The 23,191-nt window shown below is 47.6% G+C and overlaps 1 protein-coding gene and 1 long non-coding RNA gene across 2 annotated transcripts in view; both read left to right on the top strand.

Moving 5' to 3' along the window:
* The first annotated feature begins 8,740 nt into the window (after positions 1 to 8,740).
* Positions 8,741 to 21,504, top strand: LOC135541209 (uncharacterized). Its single transcript, XR_010455939.1, has 4 exons — positions 8,741 to 8,943; positions 9,110 to 9,260; positions 21,161 to 21,230; positions 21,328 to 21,504. It is a non-coding gene; the product is annotated as an uncharacterized LOC135541209 (long non-coding RNA).
* Positions 21,505 to 22,662: 1,158 nt separating this feature from the next.
* The window catches only part of LOC135542701 (cell surface glycoprotein 1-like), a 7,398-nt gene continuing 6,869 nt past the window's right edge, over positions 22,663 to 23,191 (top strand). The window contains exon 1 of the mRNA XM_064969834.1: positions 22,663 to 23,000. Coding sequence (XP_064825906.1) covers positions 22,944 to 23,000 — 57 coding nt within the window. The 5' untranslated portion in view covers positions 22,663 to 22,943. The remainder of the gene's footprint in view (positions 23,001 to 23,191) is intronic.

Below are 23,191 nucleotides of genomic sequence, written 5' to 3'. Positions count from 1 at the left end.
CACGTGTTTTTGACACCCTTCATCTGGGACTGAGAGAAATGGAAACATAGGAAACAAAGGAGAACTGTGTGTTGGAATGAGGTCGGTTGACCTTGTGGGATTTGATGCATGGTCCCAACTTTCATCTCAGTAACAATGCTGGGATGTGACTTAGTCCATTTATTTCAGTTACATCTTCCCCTCTTGCCTCACTCCCACCTTTCAACTGGCAGTGATAATTACTGTACCACAGATACAGCTTTTTTGGGCTGAGCCTCAGAGGTGGAAACACAAACGGCAACATTTTGGAGCCAAACACTGGAGCCAAACACCTACAAACTCTTAGATTATATACCACAAGAGACCTACAAGCTATTTGAATATATACACAAGAGACCTAAAAGCTATTTGAATAAATACACAAGAGCTCTTAGAATATGAAGTACCAGTCAAAAGTTTGGACACACCTACTCATTCAAGGGTTTTTCTTTATTTATACTATTTTCTACATTGTAGAATAGTGAAGACATCAAAACTATTAAATAACACATATGCAAATATGTAGTAACCAAAAAGGTGTTAAACAAATCAAAATACATTTTGTATTTTAGATTCTTCAAAGTAGCCACCCTTTCTTTGCCTGGATGACAGCTTTGCACACTCTTGGCGATCTCTCAAACAGCTTCACCTGGAATGCTTTTCCAATAGTATTGAAAGAGTTCCCACATATGATGAGCAGTTTTTGGCTGCTTTTCCTTCACTCTGAAGTCCAACTCATCCCAAACCATCTCAATTGGGTTGAGGTTGGGTGATTGTGAAGGCCAGGTCATCTGATGTAGCCCTCCATCACTATCCTTCTTCGTCAAATAGCCCTTACATAGCCTGAAGGTGTATTTGGTCATTGTCAGTTTGAAAAACATAGTCCCACTAAGCGCAAACCAGATGGGATGGTGTATCGCTACAGAATGCTGTGGTAGCCATGCTGGTTAAGTGTGCCTGCAAACTTGATGATTGAGTTGGAGGCGTGCATGGCCACGCAGTCATTGGTGAACAGGGAGTACAGGAGAAGGCTGAGAACGCACCCTTGTGGGGCCCCAGTGTTGAGGATCAGCAGGGTGGAGATGTTGTTTCCTACCCTCACCACCTGGGGCGGCCCGTCAGAAAGACCAGGACCCAGTTGCACAGGGCGGGGTCGAGACCCAGGGTCTCGAGCTTGACGACGAGTTTGGAGAGTACTATGGTGTTAAATGCTGAGCTGTAGTCAATTAACAACATTCTTACATTGGTATTCCTCTTGTCCAGATAGTTTAGGGCAGTGTGATGGTGATTGCGTAGTCTGTGGACCTATTGGGGCGGTAAGCAAATTGGAGTAGGTCTAGGGTGTTAGGTAGGGTGGAGGGGATATGATCCTTGACTAGTCTCTCAAAGCACTTCATGATGACAGAAGTGAGTGCTACAGGGCGATAGTCATTTAGTTCAGTTACCTTGGCTTTCTTGGGAACAGGAATAATGGTGGCCATCTTGAAGCATGTGGGCACAGCAGACTGGGATAGGGATTGATTGAATATGTCCATAAACACACCAGCCAGCTGGTCTGCGCATGCACTGAGGACGCGGCTAGGGATGCTGTCTGGCCCGGCAGCCTTGCTAGGGTTAACATGTTTAAATGTTTTACTCATGTTGGCCACGGAGAAGGAGCCCACAGGCTTTGGTAGCGGGCTGTGTCAGTGGTACTGTATTGTCCTCAAAGCGAGCAAAGAAGTTGTTTAATTTATCTGGGAGCAAGACGTCGATGTCCGCGACGGGGCTGGTTATCTTTTTGTAATCTGTGATTGACTGTAGACCCTGCCACATATGTTTTGTGTTTGAGCCGTTGAATTGTGACTCTACTTTGTCTCTATACTGACACTTTGCTTGTTTGATTGCCTTGCGGAGGAAATAGCTACACTGTTTGTATTCGGTCATGTTTCCAGTCGCCTTCCCACCATGAGTACAACATCACCGATGCACTTGCTAATAAACTCGCTCACCGAGTCAAAGTATACGTCAATTGTCTGAGGCTACCCGGAACATATCCCAGTCCACGTGATCGAAGCAATCTTGAAGCATGGAATCCGATTGGTCAGACCAGCGTTGGATAGACCTGAGCATGGGAGTTTCCTGTTTTTGTTTCTGTCTATAGGCTGGGAGCAACAAAATGGAGTCATGCTCAGATTTGCTGAAGGGAGGGCTTTGTATGCATCACGGAAGTTAGAGTAGCAATGGTCCAGAATGCTACCAGCCCGTGTTGCCCATTCGATATGCTGATAGAATTTAGGAAGTCTTGTTCTCAGATAAGATTTGTTAAAATCCCCAGCTACAATAAATGCAGCCTTAGGATATAAGGTTTCCAGTTTACATAGAGTCCAGTGACGTTCTTTCAGGGCCGTCGAGGTGTCTGCTTGGGGGGATATACACGGCTGTGACTATAACCAAGGAGAATTCTCTTGGTAGATAATGCAGTCGGCATTTCATTGTAAGGAATTCTAGGTCAGGTGAACAAAAGGACTTGAGTTCTTATGTATGTTGTTATGATCACACCATGAGTCATGAATCATAAGGCATACACCCCCGCCCATCTTCTTACCAGAGAGATGTTTGTTTCTGTCGGCGCGATGCGTGAAGAAACCGGGTGGCTGTAACGACTCTGACAACATATCCCGAGTGAGACATGTTTCTGTGAAACAGAGAATGTTACAATCTCTGATATCTCTCCGGAAGGCAACTTCGTCCACCTTGTTATCTAGAGGTTGGAAATTGGCGAGTAATATGCTCAGAAGTCTCTCCTGCGGCGACCATGTTGTTTTGGGTCGGCCTCTGGGATAAGATCCCATGTCCAGGGTGGAGTTCCAAACAGAGGATCTGCTTCAGGAAAGTTGTATTCCTGGTCGTAATGATGGTAAGTTGACGTCGCTTTTATATCCAATAGTTCTTCCCGGCTGTATGTAATAACACTTGAGGTTTTCTGGGCTAACATTGTAAGAAATGATACATAAATAACAAATTACTGCATAGTTTCCTTAGGTCCTGAAGGACCTGAAGTGAGGCGACCATCTCTGTCGGCGCCATCTTGCATGGGTGACTACTTTGAAGAATCTCAAATATAAAATATATTTTGATTCGTTTAACACTTTTTTGGTTACTACATGATTCCATATGTGTTATTTCATAGTTTTGATGTCTTCAATAGTATTGTACAATGTATAAAATAGTAAAAAGAAAGAAAAACCCTTGAATGAGTAGGTGTGTCCAAACTTTTGACTGGTACTGTATATTATTCTCCTCACAGATATCCTATTCAATTACTGGTATGTGAGTTCTGTAAATCTGTACATTTTACATCATATCTACTGCAGTTTCCTCAAGGGAGAGCCGACTGGACCTCTACAGTTGCCATAGCCAAACGTCACTTTGAAGCGAAAGATTTCAAAGGCTCCTTTGAGGAAGACATGAGGGCCGAAATGTTGTCGTTTCTCTCATAACAGGGTACAATTTAGCCAGCTGTTTTTAAATAGAGCGTTTTGTGGACTGTTCACAGTCCCTGGTCTAAAGATGAAAGGCTTGGAAATGTCCGCTATTATACCTGCACTGCAGGAGCTTGCGAGGTGAGACTCGAGACTGCGCTGTCTATACGGTGGACATTGCTATTGTTTTGCTACTGTAGGTAACGTTAACTTTGCTAACATGCTAGCTAATGCTGGCTAACTTAGTACAGTTTTCCAACTGCTCCTCACATTGTTTAGTAAAATCATTTAACAGTATGACTTGATAAACATCACTAATGCTAACTAGCTCGGTAGCTTGTTAATAGTACACTAAGCTCGCTACTGTAGCTAACTAATTAACTGCATTGCTGTAACAACTTGTTGTCAGTGCAGTAGGTTTAAATAATGCAAAAACAAAGTGTTGGAGAAGAAAGTAAAAGTGCAATATGTGCTATGTAAGAAAGCTAACTTTTCAGTTCCTTACTCAGAACATGAGAAAATATGAAAGCTGGTGGTTCCTTTTAACATGAGTCTCCAATATTCCCAGGTAAGAAGGTTTAGGTTGTAGTTATTATAGGAATTATAGGACTATTTCTCTCTATATGATTTGTATTTTATATACCTTCGACTGTTGGATGTTCTTATAGGCACTTTAGTATTGCCAGTGTAACAGTATAGCTTCCATCCCTCTCCTCGCTCCTCCCTGGGCTCGAACTAGCAACACAACGACAACAGCCACCCTCGAAGCAGCGTTACCCATGCAGAGCAAGGCGAACAACCACTCCAAGTCTCAGAGCAAGTGACGTTTGAAACGCTATTAGCGCACACCCCGCTAACTAGCTAGCCATTTCACATCGGTTACACAAGCCTAATCTCGGGAGTTGATAGGCTTGAAGTCATAAACAGCGCAATGCTTGAAGAATTGCGAAGAGTTGCTGGCTACCATCGCTCAGTCAGACTGCTCTATCAAAAATCAAATCATAGACTTAATTATAGCATAATAACACACAGAAATATGAGCCTTAGATCATTAAAATGGTCGAATCCGAAAACGATCATTTAGAAAACAAAACGTTGTTTATTCTTTCAGTGAAATACGGAACCGTTCCGTATTTTATCTAACGGGTGGCATCCCTAAGTCTAAATATTGCTCTTACATTGCACAACCTTCAATGTTATGTTATAATTATGCACAATTCTGGCAAATTAATTATGGCCTTTGTTAGGAATAAATGGACTTCACACAGTTCACAATGAGCCAGGCAGCCCAAACTGTTGCATATACCCTGACTCTGCTTGCACGGAACGCAAGAAAAGTGACACAATTTCCCTAGTTAAAAGAAATTAATGTTAGCAGGCAATATTAACTAAATATGCAGGTTTAAAAATATATACTTGTGTATTGATTTTAAAGAAAGGTATCGATGTTTATGGTTAGGTACATTGGTGCAACGACAGTCCTTTTTTTCTCGCAAATACGCTTGTTAAATCATCACCCGTTTGTCGAAGTAGGCCGTGATTCGATGAGAAATTAACAGGCACCGCATCGATTATATGCAACGCAGGACAATCTAGTTAACCTTAGTAATATCATCAACCATGTGTAGTTAGTTAACTAGTGATTATGTTAAGATTGATTGTTTTTTATAAGATTAGTTTAATGCTAGCTCGCAGAGAAATGGGGTCCATTTCTCTCTCTCTGTATTCCAGGTGGATGGTAACAGCAGTACTCTCAGTATGGGGTCCATTTCTCTCTCTCTGTATTCCAGGTGGATGGTAACAGCAGTACTCTCAGTATGGGGTCCATTTCTCTCTCTCTGTATTCCAGGTGGATGGTAACAGCAGTACTCTCAGTATGGGGTCCATTTCTCTCTCTCTGTATTCCAGGTGGATGGTAACAGCAGTACTCTCAGTATGGGGTCCATTTCTCTCTCTCTCTGTATTCCAGGTGGATGGTAACAGCAGTAATCTCTCAGTATGGGGGTCCATTTCTCTCTCTCTCTGTATTCCAGGTGGATGGTAACAGCAGTACTCTCAGTATGGGGTCCATTTCTCTCTCTCTCTCTGTATTCCAGGTGGATGGTAACAGCAGTACTCTCAGTATGGGGTCCATTTCTCTCCCTCTGTATTCCAGGTGGATGGTAATAGCAGTACTCTCAGTATGGGGTCCATTTCTCTCTCTCTGTATTCCAGGTGGATGGTAACAGCAGTACTCTCAGTATGGGGTCCATTTCTCTCTCTCTCTGTATTCCAGGTGGATGGTAACAGCAGTAATCTCTCAGTATGGGGGTCCATTTCTCTCTCTCTCTGTATTCCAGGTGGATGGTAACAGCAGTACTCTCAGTATGGGGTCCATTTTCTCTCTCTGTATTCCAGGTGGATGGTAACAGCAGTACTCTCAGTATGGGGTCCATTTTCTCTCTCTGTATTCCAGGTGGATGGTAACAGCAGTACTCTCAGTATGGGGTCCATTTCTCTCTCTGTATTCCAGGTGGATGGTAACAGCAGTACTCTCAGTATGGGGTCCATTTCTCTCTCTCTGTATTCCAGGTGGATGGTAACAGCAGTACTCTCAGTATGGGGTCCATTTCTCTCTCTCTGTATTCCAGGTGGATGGTAACAGTAGTACTCTCAGTATGGGGTCCATTTCTCTCTCTCTGTATTCCAGGTGGATGGTAACAGCAGTAATCTCTCAGTATGGGGGTCCATTTCTCTCTCTCTCTGTATTCCAGGTGGATGGTAACAGCAGTACTCTCAGTATGGGGTCCATTTCTCTCTCTCTGTATTCCAGGTGGATGGTAACAGCAGTACTCTCAGTATGGGGTCCATTTCTGTCTCTCTGTATTCCAGGTGGATGGTAACAGCAGTACTCTCAGTATGGGGTCCATTTCTCTCTCTCTGTATTCCAGGTGGATGGTAACAGCAGTACTCTCAGTATGGGGTCCATTTCTCTCTCTCTGTATTCCAGGTGGATGGTAACAGCAGTACTCTCAGTATGGGGTCCATTTCTCTCTCTCTGTATTCCAGGTGGATGGTAACAGCAGTACTCTCAGTATGGGGTCCATTTCTGTCTCTCTGTATTCCAGGTGGATGGTAACAGCAGTACTCTCAGTATGGGGTCCATTTTCTCTCTCTGTATTCCAGGTGGATGGTAACAGTAGTACTCTCAGTATGGGGTCCATTTCTCTCTCTCTGTATTCCAGGTGGATGGTAACAGCAGTACTCTCAGTATGGGGTCCATTTCTGTCTCTCTGTATTCCAGGTGGATGGTAACAGCAGTACTCTCAGTATGGGGTCCATTTCTGTCTCTCTGTATTCCAGGTGGATGGTAATAGCAGTACTCTCAGTATGGGGTCCATTTCTCTCTCTCTGTATTCCAGGTGGATGGTAACAGCAGTACTCTCAGTATGGGGTCCATTTCTCTCTCGCTCTGTATTCCAGGTGGATGGTAACAGCAGTACTCTCAGTATGGGGTCCATTTCTCTCTCTCTGTATTCCAGGTGGATGGTAACAGCAGTACTCTCAGTATGGGGTCCATTTCTCTCTCTCTGTATTCCAGGTGGATGGTAACAGCAGTACTCTCAGTATGGGGTCCATTTCTCTCTCTCTGTATTCCAGGTGGATGGTAACAGCAGTACTCTCAGTATGGGGTCCATTTCTCTCTCTCTGTATTCCAGGTGGATGGTAACAGCAGTACTCTCAGTATGGGGTCCATTTCTGTCTCTCTGTATTCCAGGTGAATGGTAACAGCAGTACTCTCAGTATGGGGTCCACTTCTCTCTCTCTCTCTGTATTCCAGGTGGATGGTAACAGCAGTACTCTCAGTATGGGGTCCATTTCTCTCTCTCTCTGTATTCCAGGTGGATGGTAACAGCAGTACTCTCAGTATGGGGTCCATTTCTCTCTCTCTGTATTCCAGGTGGATGGTAACAGTAGTACTCTCAGTATGGGGTCCATTTCTGTCTCTCTGTATTCCAGGTGGATGGTAACAGCAGTACTCTCAGTATGGGGTCCATTTCTGTCTCTCTGTATTCCAGGTGGATGGTAATAGCAGTACTCTCAGTATGGGGTCCATTTCTCTCTCTCTCTGTATTCCAGGTGGATGGTAACAGCAGTACTCTCAGTATGGGGTCCATTTCTCTCTCGCTCTGTATTCCAGGTGGATGGTAACAGCAGTACTCTCAGTATGGGGTCCATTTCTCTCTCTCTGTATTCCAGGTGGATGGTAACAGCAGTACTCTCAGTATGGGGTCCATTTCTCTCTCTCTGTATTCCAGGTGGATGGTAACAGCAGTACTCTCAGTATGGGGTCCATTTCTCTCTCTCTGTATTCCAGGTGGATGGTAACAGCAGTACTCTCAGTATGGGGTCCATTTCTCTCTCTCTGTATTCCAGGTGGATGGTAACAGCAGTACTCTCAGTATGGGGTCCATTTCTCTCTCTCTGTATTCCAGGTGGATGGTAACAGCAGTACTCTCAGTATGGGGTCCATTTCTCTCTCGCTCTGTATTCCAGGTGGATGGTAACAGCAGTACTCTCAGTATGGGGTCCATTTCTCTCTCTCTGTATTCCAGGTGGATGGTAACAGCAGTACTCTCAGTATGGGGTCCATTTCTCTCTCTCTGTATTCCAGGTGGATGGTAACAGCAGTACTCTCAGTATGGGGTCCATTTCTCTCTCTCTGTATTCCAGGTGGATGGTAACAGCAGTACTCTCAGTATGGGGTCCATTTCTCTCTCTCTGTATTCCAGGTGGATGGTAACAGCAGTACTCTCAGTATGGGGTCCATTTCTCTCTCGCTCTGTATTCCAGGTGGATGGTAACAGCAGTACTCTCAGTATGGGGTCCATTTCTGTCTCTCTGTATTCCAGGTGGATGGTAACAGCAGTACTCTCAGTATGGGGTCCATTTCTCTCTCTCTGTATTCCAGGTGGATGGTAACAGCAGTACTCTCAGTATGGGGGTCCATTTCAAGCAGTTGAAGCGTCTGGTGGAGGAGCCGTCGTTCAGCCAGATCCTGATCCCTCTGCAGTCTGTCCTCATCCCCACACTGCCCTCTACTGGCTCTGCAAACACACTGCACCACGACGCATTCCCCGGACACTGGGCCTACCTCCATGGCTTTGACGATACTCTGTGTGTGTGGGGGAGAGGTTTGTCTTTCTGTGTGTGTGTGGGGGGGGGGGTAGTTTGTCTTTCTGTGTCTGTGTGTGTCGTGCCACATGGTGTGTGTGTGTGTGTGTGTGTGTGTGTGTGTGTGTGTGTGTGTGTGTGTCTCATGATGATTTGTGTATACGTGGAGATCCTAGCCTCCCTCCAGGAGCCCAAGAAGATCGGCCTGAAGGGAGGTGATGGGAGGAGCTACACTGTGATGTGTAAACCTAAAGATGACCTCCGGAAAGACTGTCGCCTCATAGAGTTCAACTGCCTCATCAACAAGGTGTTTAACCTGTCACTTCTCCAACTGGCATCTGTACATCACTCTACTGTAGCCCAGAGATGACAGAACACTTCAGACTAGTGTGTGTGTGTGTGTGTGTGTGTGTGTGTGTGTGTGTGTGTGTGTGTGTGTGTGTGTGTGTGTGTGTGTGTGTGTGTGTGTGTAGTGCCTGCGTAAGGATGCAGAGTCCAGGAGGAGGGAGCTCCATATCCGTACATATACTGTGATCCCACTGAATGAGGAGTGTGGCATCAACGAGTGGGTCAACAACACTGGAGGTCTCCGACACATTCTGAACAAACTCTACTAGGAGAGAGGTAACCACACTCTACTAGGAGAGAGGTACATACACACTGACCACACTCAACTAGGAGAGAGGTACACACACACTGACCACACTCTACTAGGAGAGAGGTACACACACACTGACCACACTCTACTAGGAGAGAGGTACACACACACTGACCACACTCTACTAGAAGAGAGGTACACACACACTGACCACACTCTACTAGGAGAGAGGTACACACACTGACCACACTCTACTAGGAGAGAGGTACACACACACTGACCACACTCTACTAGGAGAGAGGTACACACACTGACCACACTCTACTAGAGAGAGGTACACACACTGACCACACTCTACCAGGAGAGAGGTACACACACTGACCACTCTCTACTAGGAGAGAGGTACACACACACTGACCACACTCTACTAAGAGAGAGGTACACACACACTGACCACACTCTACTAGGAGAGAGGTACACACACTGACCACACTCTACTAGGAGAGAGGTACACACACTGACCACACTCTACCAGGAGAGAGGTACACACACTGACCACTCTCTACTAGGAGAGAGGTACACACACACTGACCACACTCTACTAAGAGAGAGGTACACACACACTGACCACTCTCTACTAGGAGAGAGGTACACACACACTGACCACACTCTACTAAGAGAGAGGTACACACACACTGACCACACTCTACTAGGGGAGAGGTACACACACTGACCACACTCTACTAGGGGAGAGGTACACACACTGACCACACTCTACTAGGAGAGAGGTACACACACTGACCACACTCTACCAGGAGAGAGGTACACACACTGACCACACTCTACCAGGAGAGAGGTACACACACTGACCACTCTCTACTAGGAGAGAGGTACACACACACTGACCACACTCTACTAAGAGAGAGGTACACACACACTGACCACTCTCTACTAGGAGAGAGGTACACACACACTGACCACACTCTACTAAGAGAGAGGTACACACACACTGACCACACTCTACTAGAGAGAGGTACACACACTGACCACACTCTACTAGGAGAGAGGTACACACACTGACCACACTCTACTAGGAGAGAGGTACACACACACTGACCACACTCTACTAGGAGAGAGGTACACACACACTGACCACACTCTACTAGGAGAGAGGTACACACACTGACCACACTCTACGAGGGGAGAGGTACACACACTGACCACACTCTACTAGGAGAGAGGTACACACACTGACCACACTCTACTAGGGGAGAGGTACACACACTGACCACACTCTACTAGGAGAGAGGTACACACACTGACCACTCTCTACTAGGAGAGAGGTACACACACACTGACCACACTCTACTAGGGGAGAGGTACACACACTGACCACACTCTACCAGGAGAGAGGTACACACACTGACCACTCTCTACTAGGGGAGAGGTACACACAATGACCACACTCTACTAGGAGAGAGGTACACACACTGACCACACTCTACTAGGAGAGAGGTACACACACTGACCACACTCTACTAGGAGAGAGGTACACACACACTGACCACACTCTACTAGGAGAGAGGTACACACACACTGACCACACTCTACTAAGAGAGAGGTACACACACTGACCACACTCTACTAGGGGAGAGGTACACACACTGACCACACTCTACTAGGAGAGAGGTACACACACTGACCACTCTCTACTAGGAGAGAGGTACACACACACTGACCACACTCTACTAGGGGAGAGGTACACACACTGACCACACTCTACCAGGAGAGAGGTACACACACTGACCACTCTCTACTAGGAGAGAGGTACACACACACTGACCACACTCTACTAGGGGAGAGGTACACACACTGACCACACTCTACCAGGAGAGAGGTACACACACTGACCACTCTCTACTAGGGGAGAGGTACACACAATGACAACACTCTACCAGGAGAGAGGTACACACACTGACCACACTCTACTAGGAGAGAGGTACACACACTGACCACACTCTACTAGGAGAGAGGTACACACACTGACCACTCTCTACTAGGAGAGAGGTACACACACTGACCACACTCTACTAGGGGAGAGGTACACACACTGACCACACTCTACTAGGAGAGAGGTACACACACTGACCACTCTCTACTAGGAGAGAGGTACACACACACTGACCACACTCTACTAGGGGAGAGGTACACACACTGACCACACTCTACCAGGAGAGAGGTACACACACTGACCACTCTCTACTAGGAGAGAGGTACACACACACTGACCACACTCTACTAGGGGAGAGGTACACACACTGACCACACTCTACCAGGAGAGAGGTACACACACTGACCACACTCTACTAGGGGAGAGGTACACACACACTGACCACACTCTACTAGAAGAGAGGTACACACACACTGACCACACTCTACTAGGAGAGAGGTACACACACTGACCACACTCTACTAGGAGAGAGGTACACACACACTGACCACACTCTACTAGGAGAGAGGTACACACACTGACCACACTCTACTAGGAGAGAGGTACACACACTGACCACACTCTACCAGGAGAGAGGTACACACACTGACCACTCTCTACTAGGAGAGAGGTACACACACACTGACCACACTCTACTAAGAGAGAGGTACACACACACTGACCACACTCTACTAGGAGAGAGGTACACACACTGACCACACTCTACTAGGAGAGAGGTACACACACTGACCACACTCTACCAGGAGAGAGGTACACACACTGACCACTCTCTACTAGGAGAGAGGTACACACACTGACCACACTCTACTAAGAGAGAGGTACACACACACTGACCACTCTCTACTAGGAGAGAGGTACACACACACTGACCACACTCTACTAAGAGAGAGGTACACACACACTGACCACACTCTACTAGGGGAGAGGTACACACACTGACCACACTCTACTAGGGGAGAGGTACACACACTGACCACACTCTACTAGGAGAGAGGTACACACACTGACCACACTCTACCAGGAGAGAGGTACACACACTGACCACACTCTACCAGGAGAGAGGTACACACACTGACCACTCTCTACTAGGAGAGAGGTACACACACACTGACCACACTCTACTAAGAGAGAGGTACACACACACTGACCACTCTCTACTAGGAGAGAGGTACACACACACTGACCACACTCTACTAAGAGAGAGGTACACACACACTGACCACACTCTACTAGGAGAGAGGTACACACACTGACCACACTCTACTAGGAGAGAGGTACACACACTGACCACACTCTACTAGGAGAGAGGTACACACACACTGACCACACTCTACTAGGAGAGAGGTACACACACACTGACCACACTCTACTAGGAGAGAGGTACACACACTGACCACACTCTACTAGGGGAGAGGTACACACACTGACCACACTCTACTAGGAGAGAGGTACACACACTGACCACACTCTACTAGGGGAGAGGTACACACACTGACCACACTCTACTAGGAGAGAGGTACACACACTGACCACTCTCTACTAGGAGAGAGGTACACACACACTGACCACACTCTACTAGGGGAGAGGTACACACACTGACCACACTCTACCAGGAGAGAGGTACACACACTGACCACTCTCTACTAGGGGAGAGGTACACACAATGACCACACTCTACTAGGAGAGAGGTACACACACTGACCACACTCTACTAGGGAGAGGTACACACACTGACCACACTCTACTAGGAGAGAGGTACACACACACTGACCACACTCTACTAGGAGAGAGGTACACACACACTGACCACACTCTACTAAGAGAGAGGTACACACACTGACCACACTCTACTAGGGGAGAGGTACACACACTGACCACACTCTACTAGGAGAGAGGTACACACACTGACCACTCTCTACTAGGAGAGAGGTACACACACACTGACCACACTCTACTAGGGAGAGGTACACACACTGACCACACTCTACCAGGAGAGAGGTACACACACTGACCACTCTCTACTAGGAGAGAGGTACACACACACTGACCACACTCTACTAGGGGAGAGGTACACACACTGACCACACTCTACCAGGAGAGAGGTACACACACTGACCACTCTCTACTAGGGAGAGGTACACACAATGACAACACTCTACCAGGAGAGAGGTACACACACTGACCACACTCTACTAGGAGAGAGGTACACACACTGACCACACTCTACTAGGAGAGAGGTACACACACTGACCACTCTCTACTAGGAGAGAGGTACACACACTGACCACACTCTACTAGGGGAGAGGTACACACACTGACCACACTCTACTAGGAGAGAGGTACACACACTGACCACTCTCTACTAGGAGAGGTACACACACACTGACCACACTCTACTAGGGGAGAGGTACACACACTGACCACACTCTACCAGGAGAGAGGTACACACACTGACCACTCTCTACTAGGAGAGAGGTACACACACACTGACCACACTCTACCAGGGGAGAGGTACACACACTGACCACACTCTACCAGGAGAGAGGTACACACACTGACCACACTCTACTAGGGGAGAGGTACACACACTGACCACTCTCTACTAGGAGAGAGGTACACACACACTGACCACACTCTACTAGGGGAGAGGTACACACACTGACCACACTCTACTAGGAGAGAGGTACACACACTGACCACTCTCTACTAGGGGAGAGGTACACACAATGACAACACTCTACTAGGAGAGAGGTACACACACTGACCACACTCTACTAGGGGAGAGGTACACACACTGACCACACTCTACCAGGAGAGAGGTACACACACTGACCACTCTCTACTAGGGGAGAGGTACACACAATGACAACACTCTACTAGGAGAGAGGTACACACACTGACCACACTCTACTAGGGGAGAGGTACACACACTGACCACACTCTACCAGGAGAGAGGTACACACACTGACCACTCTCTACTAGGGGAGAGGTACACACAATGACAACACTCTACTAGGAGAGAGGTACACACACTGACCACACTCTACTAGGGGAGAGGTACACACACTGACCACACTCTACCAGGAGAGAGGTACACACACTGACCACTCTCTACTAGGAGAGAGGTACACACAATGACAACACTCTACTAGGAGAGAGGTACACACACTGACCACACTCTACTAGGGGAGAGGTACACACACTGACCACACTCTACCAGGAGAGAGGTACACACACTGACCACTCTCTACTAGGGGAGAGGTACACACAATGACAACACTCTACTAGGAGAGAGGTACACACACACTGACCACACTCTACTAGGGGAGAGGTACACACACTGACCACACTCTACTAGGAGAGAGGTACACACACTGACCACACTCTACTAGGAGAGAGGTACACACACTGACCACACTCTACTAGGGGAGAGGTACACACACTGACCACACTCTACTAGGAGAGAGGTACACACACTGACCACACTCTACTAGGAGAGAGGTACACACACTGACCACACTCTACTAGGAGAGAGGTACACACACTGACCACACTCTACTAGGGGAGAGGTACACACACTGACCACACTCTACTAGGGGAGAGGTACACACACTGACCACACTCTACTAGGAGAGAGGTACACACACTGACCACACTCTACTAGGGGAGAGGTACACACACTGACCACACTCTACTAGGAGAGAGGTACACACACTGACCACTCTCTACTAGGGGAGAGGTACACACACTGACCACACTCTACTAGGAGAGAGGTACACACACTGACCACACTCTACTAGGAGAGAGGTACACACACTGACCACTCTCTACTAGGGGAGAGGTACACACAATGACAACACTCTACTAGGGGAGAGGTACACACACTGACCACACTCTACTAGGGAGAGGTACACACACTGACCACACTCTACTAGGAGAGAGGTACACACACTGACCACACTCTACTAGGGGAGAGGTACACACACTGACCACACTCTACTAGGAGAGAGGTACACACACTGACCACTCTCTACTAGGGGAGAGGTACACACACTGACCACACTCTACTAGGAGAGAGGTACACACACTGACCACACTCTACTAGGAGAGAGGTACACACACTGACCACTCTCTACTAGGGGAGAGGTACACACACTGACCACACTCTACTAGGGGAGAGGTACACACACTGACCACACTCTACTAGGAGAGAGGTACACACACTGACCACACTCTACTAGGAGAGAGGTACACACACTGACCACACTCTACTAGGGGAGAGGTACACACACTGACCACACTCTACTAGGAGAGAGGTACACACACTGACCACACTCTACTAGGTGAGAGGTACACACACTGACCACACTCTACTAGGAGAGAGGTACACACACTGACCACACTCTACTAGGAGAGAGGTACACACACTGACAACACTCTACTAGGGGAGAGGTACACACACTGACCACACTCTACTAGGGGAGAGGTACACACACTGACCACACTCTACTAGGAGAGAGGTACACACACTGACCACACTCTACTAGGAGAGAGGTACACACAATGACAACACTCTACTAGGAGAGAGGTACACACACACTGACCACACTCTACTAGGGGAGAGGTACACACACACTGACCACACTCTACTAGGGGAGAGGTACACACACACTGACCACTCTCTACTAGGGGAGAGGTACACACACTGACCACACTCTACTAGGAGAGAGGTACACACACTGACCACACTCTACTAGGAGAGAGGTACACACACTGACCACTCTCTACTAGGGGAGAGGTACACACAATGACAACACTCTACTAGGGAGAGGTACACACACTGACCACACTCTACTAGGGGAGAGGTACACACACTGACCACACTCTACTAGGAGAGAGGTACACACACTGACCACACTCTACTAGGGGAGAGGTACACACACTGACCACACTCTACTAGGAGAGAGGTACACACACTGACCACTCTCTACTAGGGGAGAGGTACACACACTGACCACACTCTACTAGGAGAGAGGTACACACACTGACCACACTCTACTAGGAGAGAGGTACACACACTGACCACTCTCTACTAGGGGAGAGGTACACACACTGACCACTCTCTACCAGGAGAGAGGTACACACACTGACCACTCTCTACTAGGAGAGAGGTACACACACTGACCACACTCTACTAGGAGAGAGGTACACACACTGACCACTCTCTACTAGGGGAGAGGTACACACACTGACCACTCTCTACTAGGGAGAGGTACACACAATGACAACACTCTACTAGGGAGAGGTACACACACTGACCACACTCTACTAGGGAGAGAGGTACACACACTGACCACACTCTACTAGGAGAGGTACACACACTGACCACACTCTACTAGGAGAGAGGTACACACACTGACCACACTCTACTAGGAGAGAGGTACACACACTGACCACACTCTACTAGGAGAGAGGTACACACACTGACCACACTCTACTAGGAGAGAGGTACACACACTGACCACACTCTACTAGGAGAGAGGTACACACACTGACCACTCTCTACTAGGGGAGAGGTACACACACTGACCACTCTCTACTAGGAGAGAGGTACACACACTGACCACTCTCTACTAGGAGAGAGGTACACACACTGACCACACTCTACTAGGAGAGAGGTACACACACTGACCACTCTCTACTAGGGGAGAGGTACACACACTGACCACTCTCTACTAGGGGAGAGGTACACACAATGACAACACTCTACTAGGGGAGAGGTACACACACTGACCACACTCTACTAGGGGAGAGGTACACACACTGACCACACTCTACTAGGAGAGAGGTACACACACTGACCACACTCTACTAGGAGAGAGGTACACACACTGACCACACTCTACTAGGAGAGAGGTACACACACTGACCACACTCTACTAGGAGAGAGGTACACACACTGACCACACTCTACTAGGAGAGAGGTACACACACTGACCACACTCTACTAGGAGAGAGGTACACACACTGACCACACTCTACTAGGAGAGAGGTACACACACTGACCACTCTCTACTAGGAGAGAGGTACACACACTGACCACACTCTACTAGGGGAGAGGTACACACACTGACCACACTCTACTAGGAGAGAGGTACACACACTGACCACTCTCTACTAGGAGAGAGGTACACACACACTGACCACACTCTACTAGGGGAGAGGTACACACACTGACCACACTCTACCAGGAGAGAGGTACACACACTGACCACTCTCTACTAGGAGAGAGGTACACACACACTGACCACACTCTACCAGGTGAGAGGTACACACACTGACCACACTCTACCAGGAGAGAGGTACACACACTGACCACACTCTACTAGGGGAGAGGTACACACACTGACCACTCTCTACTAGGAGAGAGGTACACACACACTGACCACACTCTACTAGGGAGAGGTACACACACTGACCACACTCTACTAGGAGAGAGGTACACACACTGACCACTCTCTACTAGGGGAGAGGTACACACAATGACAACACTCTACTAGGAGAGAGGTACACACACTGACCACTCTCTACTAGGGGAGAGGTACACACAATGACAACACTCTACTAGGAGAGAGGTACACACACTGACCACACTCTACTAGGGGAGAGGTACACACACTGACCACACTCTACCAGGAGAGAGGTACACACACTGACCACTCTCTACTAGGGGAGAGGTACACACAATGACAACACTCTACTAGGAGAGAGGTACACACACTGACCACACTCTACTAGGGGAGAGGTACACACACTGACCACACTCTACCAGGAGAGAGGTACACACACACTGACCACTCTCTACTAGGAGAGAGGTACACACAATGACAACACTCTACTAGGAGAGAGGTACACACACTGACCACACTCTACTAGGGGAGAGGTACACACACTGACCACACTCTACCAGGAGAGAGGTACACACACTGACCACTCTCTACTAGGGGAGAGGTACACACAATGACAACACTCTACTAGGAGAGAGGTACACACACACTGACCACACTCTACTAGGGGAGAGGTACACACACTGACCACACTCTACTAGGAGAGAGGTACACACACTGACCACACTCTACTAGGAGAGAGGTACACACACTGACCACACTCTACTAGGAGAGGTACACACACTGACCACACTCTACTAGGAGAGAGGTACACACACTGACCACACTCTACTAGGAGAGAGGTACACACACTGACCACACTCTACTAGGAGAGAGGTACACACACTGACCACACTCTACTAGGGGAGAGGTACACACACTGACCACACTCTACTAGGGAGAGGTACACACACTGACCACACTCTACTAGGAGAGAGGTACACACACTGACCACACTCTACTAGGGGAGAGGTACACACACTGACCACACTCTACTAGGAGAGAGGTACACACACTGACCACTCTCTACTAGGGGAGAGGTACACACACTGACCACACTCTACTAGGAGAGAGGTACACACACTGACCACACTCTACTAGGAGAGAGGTACACACACTGACCACTCTCTACTAGGGGAGAGGTACACACAATGACAACACTCTACTAGGGGAGAGGTACACACACTGACCACACTCTACTAGGGGAGAGGTACACACACTGACCACACTCTACTAGGAGAGAGGTACACACACTGACCACACTCTACTAGGGGAGAGGTACACACACTGACCACACTCTACTAGGAGAGAGGTACACACACTGACCACTCTCTACTAGGGGAGAGGTACACACACTGACCACACTCTACTAGGAGAGAGGTACACACACTGACCACACTCTACTAGGAGAGAGGTACACACACTGACCACTCTCTACTAGGGGAGAGGTACACACACTGACCACACTCTACTAGGGGAGAGGTACACACACTGACCACACTCTACTAGGAGAGAGGTACACACACTGACCACACTCTACTAGGAGAGAGGTACACACACTGACCACACTCTACTAGGGGAGAGGTACACACACTGACCACACTCTACTAGGAGAGAGGTACACACACTGACCACACTCTACTAGGAGAGAGGTACACACACTGACCACACTCTACTAGGAGAGAGGTACACACACTGACCACACTCTACTAGGAGAGAGGTACACACACTGACCACACTCTACTAGGGGAGAGGTACACACACTGACCACACTCTACTAGGGTGAGAGGTACACACACTGACCACACTCTACTAGGAGAGAGGTACACACACTGACCACACTCTACTAGGAGAGAGGTACACACAATGACAACACTCTACTAGGAGAGAGGTACACACACACTGACCACACTCTACTAGGGGAGAGGTACACACACACTGACCACACTCTACTAGGGGAGAGGTACACACACACTGACCACTCTCTACTAGGGGAGAGGTACACACACTGACCACACTCTACTAGGAGAGAGGTACACACACTGACCACACTCTACTAGGAGAGAGGTACACACACTGACCACTCTCTACTAGGGGAGAGGTACACACAATGACAACACTCTACTAGGGGAGAGGTACACACACTGACCACACTCTACTAGGGGAGAGGTACACACACTGACCACACTCTACTAGGAGAGAGGTACACACACTGACCACACTCTACTAGGGGAGAGGTACACACACTGACCACACTCTACTAGGAGAGAGGTACACACACTGACCACTCTCTACTAGGGGAGAGGTACACACACTGACCACACTCTACTAGGAGAGAGGTACACACACTGACCACACTCTACTAGGAGAGAGGTACACACACTGACCACTCTCTACTAGGGGAGAGGTACACACACTGACCACTCTCTACTAGGAGAGAGGTACACACACTGACCACTCTCTACTAGGGAGAGGTACACACACTGACCACACTCTACTAGGAGAGAGGTACACACACTGACCACTCTCTACTAGGGGAGAGGTACACACACTGACCACTCTCTACTAGGGGAGAGGTACACACAATGACAACACTCTACTAGGGAGAGGTACACACACTGACCACACTCTACTAGGGGAGAGGTACACACACTGACCACACTCTACTAGGAGAGAGGTACACACACTGACCACACTCTACTAGGAGAGAGGTACACACACTGACCACACTCTACTAGGAGAGAGGTACACACACTGACCACACTCTACTAGGAGAGAGGTACACACACTGACCACACTCTACTAGGAGAGAGGTACACACACTGACCACACTCTACTAGGAGAGAGGTACACACACTGACCACTCTCTACTAGGGGAGAGGTACACACACTGACCACTCTCTACTAGGAGAGAGGTACACACACTGACCACTCTCTACTAGGAGAGAGGTACACACACTGACCACACTCTACTAGGAGAGAGGTACACACACTGACCACTCTCTACTAGGGGAGAGGTACACACACTGACCACTCTCTACTAGGGGAGAGGTACACACAATGACAACACTCTACTAGGGGAGAGGTACACACACTGACCACACTCTACTAGGGGAGAGGTACACACACTGACCACACTCTACTAGGAGAGAGGTACACACACTGACCACACTCTACTAGGAGAGAGGTACACACACTGACCACACTCTACTAGGAGAGAGGTACACACACTGACCACACTCTACTAGGAGAGAGGTACACACACTGACCACACTCTACTAGGAGAGAGGTACACACACTGACCACACTCTACTAGGAGAGAGGTACACACAATGACAACACACGCCACATACTCAATAAAAGTCACGTGTTTGTGTGTGTGTGTGTGTGTGTGTGTGTGTGTGTGTGTGTGTGTGTGTGTGTGTGTGTGTGTGTGTGTGTGTGTGTGTGTGTGTGTGTGTGTGTGTAGGTATCCTGATGGCAGGTAAAGAGTTGAGGAAGTTCATTCTTCCTAAGACTGCATCGTTTGAGGAGAAGCTGTAAGTACATAAAGACATCCTGTGTGCCCGACACCCCCCTGTCTTCTATGAATGGTTCCTCCGAACCTTCCCTGACCTTCCCTGCCTCTGTCTATAGAGGGACACGTCCACTACCTGATACAGGAGGCTACCGACAAACTTCTGTGTCAGATGTACCTGGGCTGGGGACCTTACCTGTGATACACACGGCTTCTCTGAGACACTGTTTACAATGTTCAATATTTGACTTGTTCTGTTATCAATGAAATGCTCTTCCTTTTTCATGTTTTTGTAAATCTGGAGTAATTGTTATGTTTTTCATGGGGCAGTTGCAAATTTTACCGTAATAAAAATTTAAAAAAATCTGAAATGTGTGTGTGTGTGTCATCTCATATCAGCTGCAAGTCTCTTGGGGTATGTCTCTATAAGCTTGACACATCAAGCCACTGGGATTTTTGCCCATTCAAGGCAAAACTGCTCCAGCTCCATCAAGTTGGATGGGTTCCGATGGTGTACAGCAATCTATAAATCATACCATAGATTGTCAATTGGATTGAGGTTTGGGCTTTGACTAGTCCATTCCAAGACATTTAAATGTTTCCCCTTAAACCACTCAAGTGTTGCTTTAGCAGTATGCGTAGGGTCATTGTCCTGCTGGAAGGAAAACCTCAATCCAGTCTCAAATCTCTGAAAGACTGAGACAGGTTTCCCTCAATAATTTCACTGTATTTAGCACAGATACATCATTCCTTCAATTCTGACCATTTTCCCAGTCCCCGCCAATGGAAAAACATCCCCACAGCATTTGGTGGGCGGCCCTCTTTTGGTAGGTTTGTTGTGGTGCCATATTCTTTCCATTTTTTAAATGGATTTAATGATGCTCTGTGGGATATTCAAAGTTTCAGATTTGTTTTATAACCCAACCCTGATCTGTACTTCTCCACAACTTTGTCCCTGCTTGCTTAGTGGTGTTGCAGACTCTGGGGCCTTTCAGAACAGATGTATATATACTGAGATCATGTGACACTTAGATTGCACACAAGTGGACTTTATTTAATTGTGTAACTTCTGAAGGTAATTGGTTGCACCAGATATTATTTAAGGGCTTCATAGCAAAGGGGGTGAATACATATGCACGCACTACTTTTCCGTGTTTTTTTTTTTTTAAACAAGTACATTTTTTTAATTTCGCTTCACCAATTTTGTTTATGTCCATTTACATGACATCGAAATTAAAATCCATTTAAATTACAGGTTGTAATGCAACAAAATAAGAACAACGCCAAGGAGGTGAATACTTTTGCAAGGCACTGTACATGAACCATTCACTCACAATTGACAGAGGGAGTTTGACATTTTGCAGGACACCTAATCTTCTTCGCGTCATAGCGCGACAAATGTTCTTTGCAGCAGCCCATTGACGTCACCAAAACATCCCCTAAAGCCGCGAATAGAGAAACGAGCTGCTGGAGATGTAAACAGATTCCGCTGTCATTCATTCAAACCACGCGAGCTGATATGATGGATATTCTTAGCTCCTCTGTGTGAAAAATGTTATGACAGGATACATCACCCTAGTCATACTCTGTCTTTCGAGAATGGTCGTTGTTTACGGTCTCAGTTTTTCACATGCCAGTAATCCGGTTAGAAGAGATGTATTTTTATAGCTGTCCACGGCTGCTAGACAACTAGCCTAGCTCGTTGCGCCGTAGGAGAGCGGCCGACCTTGACCAGATGGATATCACGAGGCTCGCTGTGGACGCGGGCGCGTTTATCAACCGAGCTGTTCAGGTGAGGGAGATGTTGAATTTAACTTCATTGATCTCCAAGGGTCGATTTCTATGTCAATCTGATTCAGTTAGATAGTAGCGGGGATGACAGCAGTGTATTTGCCTAACATATATAGCTAGTTGTCACAAGATGTAATAATAACAAATAAATTGTTCTCAAGTGAACAAAGCCGATGGTCGGCAATCGGAGAT

This window comes from Oncorhynchus masou, chromosome 6 (assembly GCF_036934945.1).
Source record: "Oncorhynchus masou masou isolate Uvic2021 chromosome 6, UVic_Omas_1.1, whole genome shotgun sequence".
In the NCBI taxonomy this organism is placed as follows: Eukaryota; Metazoa; Chordata; class Actinopteri; order Salmoniformes; family Salmonidae; genus Oncorhynchus; species Oncorhynchus masou.
Note: the sequence above shows the minus strand (reverse complement) of the source record. Positions and strands in the feature narration are given on the sequence as shown.